At 44.0% G+C, this 6,843-nt stretch overlaps 1 protein-coding gene across 2 annotated transcripts in view; it reads right to left on the reverse strand.

Moving 5' to 3' along the window:
- The window catches only part of rapgef1b (Rap guanine nucleotide exchange factor (GEF) 1b), a 75,895-nt gene extending 70,316 nt beyond the window's left edge, over positions 1-5,579 (reverse strand). Inside the window, exons 1-2 of one of the 2 annotated variants that reach the window (XM_036976898.1) lie at positions 5,406-5,578; positions 5,266-5,319 (exon numbers count right to left, since the gene is read on the reverse strand). In XM_036976898.1, the coding sequence (XP_036832793.1) occupies positions 5,266-5,319; positions 5,406-5,559 (208 nt within the window). In that variant the 5' untranslated portion in view covers positions 5,560-5,578. Of the gene's footprint in view, positions 1-5,265 lie in introns of both variants that reach the window. The other variant, XM_036976897.1, reaches the window with a different exon arrangement.
- Between the last annotated feature and the right edge of the window lie 1,264 nt (positions 5,580-6,843).

A 6,843-nucleotide genomic window follows, 5' to 3' on the forward strand; every position in this document is an offset into this window, starting at 1 on the left:
AATATTGTAAATGTTGTTGCTACCATAGCACAGATTGACAAGGCCACCGACTAGTAGTTTGAGACTCCCCAAACAAAACTGACCAAGAACAAGCGAAATCAATGGTTTTCAGTTTATATTTTTTGGAATAGCCTAACCAAAATTTAAACCAAAAAACATTTTCTGAAGTTGGTGGATGTACAGATGGATGAAACAGTGAGACAACTCAGTGTTGAGAGCCTAGGCACATGCAGTCTAGTCTGGGCAGGCTGTAGAGAGCTGTGGCTAGTGGCCTCCTCTGGCTGGCTGGATCCACCCTAGACTTCAGCACAGCAAATGAGCACCTTCACAAAAGCCACACTACACAAAAAACCTAGGGAGGAATGTCCCCAGCGCTTCATTTCTGCCAGCACTTCTATTTTTCTTTACATAAAAGCTCTAAAACAGGATGGCTTTGACAGGCTGGTCTTTGAGAAGAAAAGAACACAAGAGCCAGGTTTGTCCATCCATCCCCAAAAAAGAAAAATGCAAGCATGGATACATTTAGCACAAGAACAAATAGGCCTGCTGAGGTGCAATGGTGAAGTATTTTTCATTTGGCTTTATATTTAAGTCATTTAGCAGACACTTTTCCAAAGCAATTTACAGGAGCAATTAGGATTAAGTGCCTTGCTCAAGGTAACTTCAATTTTTAGTAGAATTTACCAAGAAAGGCTTGCTTAAGAGCCCTTCCCAAAAATGCAGAGTTCTAAAAAGTATCTAAAAATAGTCAAACAAGAAATAAAATACACAAGAATCAAGCTATATACAGTACCAGATCAATGTGCATTGAGTTTGTCTTGTGTTCAGTAGCGCCAAACTCTTGAAACATAATTTAACCATACACGTCACTGTAGTCATCAAATGACAGCAATCGCTGTTGATGCGACCATGTGTGTTGGTTTACCTGGCTGTTCCTCATCTAGTTCTCCCTGTAAAGAGGACTCTGTATCTTCAGAAGAGCCTTGGCTCTTCCAGCTTAAGTTTCCCATCCAGGAGACCTGAAGTCCTCTGATCAGACACTTGGTCCAGGTCGTCCAGATTGATTCAACTGTGAGCTTGTTCTGTCCAACCACTGTTTGCAGTCACCTCAATGGAATGTAGGCAACCTAGGCTAGATGATGATCACCAACCAATTTACAGAGTAAAAATAATTTCACAACTGTTGTTTACAGTCAAGCCACCACTGTGTGATGAACTCCACAGTTCATTTAGAATGTGAATTGGCCAATCTTCTGTCTATGACTGTCAGTCATAATAATCAGTCACTGAACTTGCGTCCCATGACTCTGCTTGACTCAGACCACATAACATGGGCTGAAATATCAAAAATAGAACAGCCTTTACGATGAGCTGGATCAAAAGTTTCCTCCAATCACAAGAGGTTGAGGAATAATCTAGTTAAAGTCTTGAGAAATATGTCCGCAGTCACGTACTCTCGTGTTTCTCAATAAACAAGTCAGGACAATCATCAGTCCATGACAGTCTGTATCAGTGACGTCCAGAGAAGGCTTGATTGAATATTGATTGACATTTAGACCACAGGGGTCGCAAGGACCGGGTCCATGATGTAAACACAGTGATCAAATCACTTGCCTTGCTACATCAGATGACAGAACACCCCGGAAAACCAGGAAGTCACTGGAACAGGTACAAGGGTGGATGCTGGATGTTGCACAACCCGTGTGAGAAGTCACTTCAGTGCTAAAAGTTCCTGTACAAGAGTGGTTCCATAAAGAGAAGATGGTTGTGACTCCAGGAAACATTTATTATAGGGCTCCACAACTGACGCCAGAAATGCAACAGTGAGTGTGTCCTTCAGTAGCTACTAAAAAACATTTTGGCCATGAAAATGTTCTGTTAGAGAAAGACTGCTTTCCTCCAATGTAGTCTTCAGCGCTGCATCGCTCTCCTCCATCCATTTGTAACTCCATTCTCACCCGGCCTCCAGTCTCCGCCCTCTCAACACACTTGTGCGCTCCTAAACACATAATTACAGCCCATGTAGGCCTATAGAGTAAATGCAAGTCTCATTACAAGGGTGAGTAAAAATACTTCATTTCCACCAAACCTCAACATTGCAGCACCAGGGCTTATAGCTGAAGACCCTGGTAGTCAGCAAAATGTAGATGAACCCTGTGAGACACCTTATAGTCATAACCAGAGCTTCTAAATACATGACTCTGGTCATATCAATAACAGATACTCTGTACCCCGTTTGTTTGTAGAACACTAGAGATGGGAGAATACTGCCTGTGTCTGTCTATATAGTGCAGCAAAGAGGCAAAATATCTGTGATTGATTTTTTTAATGCAGTCAGCAGTCACTGTGCTACCTGCTCATCCAGACGACTTGTTGCCTGGTCTGTAAGTCGTGTGCGTGCGCGCACACACACACACACACACACACACACACACACACACACACAGCTGGGGGTAAGGCAGGCAGAGTGGCTAAAATAAGGAACTGATGTTCCGCTAAGGCCGGCAGCTCCATTGGCTCTGTCCAATCAGGGAGAAGTCACTGAGCTAATTATAAAGCCTGGGGGGGGGGGGGGGATGTAGCAGACATATGAGCAATATGTCTGGAACATCAAATCGCAATAAACTCACATTTTCGATACATATAGAATCGCAGTACATATCATATCGACACCTAAGAATCTATGGGGGAAATAGCCTGAAACAACCTACTCCTAGATAGAGTCAAACGAACAGTCCAGCCCAATGCTGCTCACCACCCCCACCTAGTCTGTGACAAACTGGACCCAAACTACAAGTCTCTTTATACGGTGAAGGATGTTCCCTTGCTGGCCTATTTCACTGTTCCCCTCCACCCCAGGGGTAGAAGTTGTTTAAATTTTACTAACAAAAAAATATAGCCTTGAGAACAGCTGTCACAGCAACAAACATTTACAGGTGCAAAAAGGAAAAATCAACAGGCTGTCACACACACACAGCTTGTCGTATAGTACAATGGATCCCCATTCATTCGAAAGCACTTCAAAACAGCATTGAGGAACCCTTTCCTTCATCAGTTTACCCTAGTGCTAAGGGTGCTAAGACAAGTTTCAAGTTTTATTGTCACGTGCACCAGTACAGTAAAATGCATTTCTTGCTCGCTCTTTGCCAACAATGCAGTACTGCATAAAAAAAAGTTGAGTACAACAAAAACACACAAGAAATATAAATAAGTAGAACACAACAAACACACACACACTTAATTCTTCCTCCACCCAGTTAATTTTCTCACTGTCGGAGGAAAACACTAGGATGTGAGATTGGCTTCCTGCGGTTGTTAGCTTATGGGCGACACCAGAGGCACAGCATTTGTTACTGTTGAAGCCGTCCTAGTGAATGGGTGGTGTGTGTGTGTGTAAGATTGGGTTGCAGTTAGGACAGCCACCCTCTGGATGCCATCCCTAGTGCCTTCAGCAGACAAAAACACAGAACATTTTCAAACAGGTGATAGTGTTTCTCCCCACTGGGCCTGAGACAGCAGCAGCAGGACACTGTGACCATGGAGAAAACAGAGTGTGTTGATGTGGCCTGTGACATCAGTGCAAACACCAGTGACAACGAATCTGTCAGAACAATAATAGGCTAGATAGAAATGTACACTAGCACAGACGCACGCAGATCAGTAACACAGCCTACGTAGCCTAACTCAAATGTAAACAGCAAACTACCCCAGTGTCATATGTAAGCACACACTCTTCCTATCTGCTTCAGTTCAAGTACTGCTCTGTCTGTCAAGGAATTGGTTAAATTATCTACTCTTAACCATGAGACTGAGCTATCTGAAGTCTCCTTAGGGCCCACACACCATAAACACTTCCTTTAAATTCTCTCTCTCTCAAACAAAACATATGCTTTGTTTTCACCAGCTCTGCTACACACCCAGTCCCTATGCCACTGGTGTGCATCTGCCTCCATTGTTTCCGTGGTGCACATGCCAGGCCTAGTCCCGGTTTCCAGCATAGTCTGTTGCTCTTCCCTGGGGGGGGGCATACAGTGTCTGGGATCGATGGGCACACGTGGAACAGAAAGTGACGCTCAAACAGGTCACCCGGTAAACACGAGCAGGTAGCAAAAGCCCAAGAGACCAGCCAGACAGCCCCCCACTTACGGCATTCACTCATAGGACAGAAAACAATTACTATACTTTATTTGTGGGCAAAATACGACCTTTAAAGTCACATCTCTCTCTCTCTCTGTGTGTGCACATCACGGCAGCTCAGCCAATCCATGGCTACTGCCATAACAACTAATTGACCAACAATCAGAAACTTTACCTCTGTTTGGAGTACTCTCTCTCCATGGACAACACTCACACCCCCACCCCCACCCTCGCCCAGTGAGCTGCAGGCATCACCGCCCAAGGTTGAGAGGCGAAACCCGGGGAGACAGCTGGAGGGGTGGAATACTAGTAGGGAAATAGTTTCAAAAGCGGTGTCAGACCCACCTCTGTTTACATCCTATTGCACTGAACACCGTGTGTAATGATATGCTTTATATTGCACAGTGTTAACGTTTTCATCCCAATGTGGATATACCGTCAATTGTGTGCCAGACTGCTCGAAAAGCAGATATGCCACGTTCACAATGGAAAGTCAATTTGACAACACATGGAGTGTGTGATATTACTCCGATTCGATTGAAACCCCAGTTACAGCTGGTGGGTTAATAAATTGAGTGCGCTAAAGTTACGGAGCCAGCTTGCAAGGTAATTGGCTACCACACGAGACACGCTTGCCAGCTGTGTGGTCCCACTGTTTTTATCATCCATCCAGGCAGCGGATAACTACCGTTTTCTTCAACGGGCTAAGCTAACCTTAGGTATGAAACATCTGAAAAGGAGAAAGGGTAAATTGATGAAGCTGATAACTAATGTTTACAGTCATTACTTCGACTACTTAGCCAAATATAAGATTGCAGCTTAAGATACGTAAGGTAAAGAGCTCGCACGGGCTAGCTGGAATGTTGGCTAACTAGCTAGCTTTTCTATGCCGCTATCCCGACTCACATCTTTAGCATGGAACACCCGTTTGTTCGACTGGATAACACAGAAGACCAATCTCCTACACACAAGCACGGCTAGCAAAAAGCTTGTCCTATGTGTGTCGGACAAAATTTGAAGACCCCTGAACGAGACTCTCAAACCGGGCCTACCCATCCCCAATGTGTGATATCCCAGTACCTGACTTTGTGCAGGGGTATGATGAGGCCAGTCGGCTGGGCTGCTTACCTTGCTTACTCTCTATTTTCCCCGACATTTCGTAACCAGCTGTGATTTCACTCGCTGTAAAAAAATATATATATAAAAAAAAAGTAAAAAACTTAACTAGCCAGAAACCAACGCGTCTCCCTCGATTATTCTTGGCTCACATGTGTCAGTAAGATGAATTCGTTGGAGGTACGAGACCAGATTTGTGGCACACACATCGATGTGTGAAACTGTTTCTGTCGGTCTCCAAGCAATTTTCACTGAGCGGAGAGTCCAACACAGGAGCGCTGCCTTGACCCCGCGCGTCCTCGGCATGATGCACAACTGCACCTCCTCGCGCATGGAATTAGCTACGTCATTTTTTCAACAAGAAGGATTTCAATGGAAAGTGCCCCCTGTGGCAACAACCTGTGAAGCATTTTGGGCTATTTAGAGCTGACCAATACAATAAAACCGTTTATAACAATACTCCAACCAAATACAATAGGCGTATACATTTGTATTTAGGTTTATTTGAAATCTTTATAAAGTCAACCGTGGCTCTATATATAACTGTTGTCAGAGTGCCCTCTACTGGATATTTTGTAAGTCTAAGTATTATATATTATAAATCATAAAATATACTGTATGTGGTTGCTCAGTGTCTGTCAACCCTGGTGGTCCTAACACACAATCATATGCCTACTTAAAGGACATAATCCTGGTTTAGTGCATAAATTAAAGCACTCACAAAGCAGTCTCTGGCATATTATGAAGTAGTCAGTGTGAGGATGCTCTTATCTTCTTGTTCTGAATAATTTATATGACTGGCAGAGTGGATCTGTGTTCCATCCTGTCAGTGTTGAGTGATCTGGGTCATCCTTTACCCACCCGCTGATCTCCTGAGGGGCCAGGGATGAAGAATGGAGTGGAATCTTGGACCTCAAGCTGAGAGGTTGACATGGACATGACTCAAGCTTTTCTCCCAAATCTTCTGCATTTCTGGTATATCACTGTTGAGTTATAGTAGTACATTGTCCTATCAATGTGTGGTGCCAATCGTAATTGCGGCAGATATATTTACAATGTGAGAGGAGTGTACTAAGTCACAGGCAGCAGGTCTGCCCTCTGACTATAGGTTGTGTGTGTGTGTGTGTGTGTGTGTGTGTGTGTGTGTACACTGTGTTTGGAGTGCATTTCCAGGGGCTATGGTGAAATCCCAGAGAGGAAAAACGGAACAGTGAGTTCCTGAGCAGAGACTATCCTGTCAGGACAGGATAGCGCTCTGCTCATTGACAGAATGATTGTCTGCTAGTTAGCTGCTTCCCTATGGGTGCCTCAACATACAGCACAGCCAATGCCTCTGCCGTTTTCTTCTACGTATCTCTAAGCTCCTGCTATTTACTCCATATCACTGAGTGATTAGTCATTCCATTCAATATTGTTCACATTATTTATTTTGATTGTCACCCACAGTGTTGTTCATTCGCTGCAGGTAAGATTTGTTTGATAGTGTCACCCACACCCATTTATGTAGAGATGTTAGTGTACTTTGTAAAGTGGTGTGGCGTGTAGTAGATATGACCAACTTTGCCCAGGGACTTTATTAGGGAAGAGAGG

This window comes from Oncorhynchus mykiss, chromosome 5, assembly GCF_013265735.2.
Source record: "Oncorhynchus mykiss isolate Arlee chromosome 5, USDA_OmykA_1.1, whole genome shotgun sequence".
Lineage (NCBI taxonomy): Eukaryota > Metazoa > Chordata > Actinopteri > Salmoniformes > Salmonidae > Oncorhynchus > Oncorhynchus mykiss.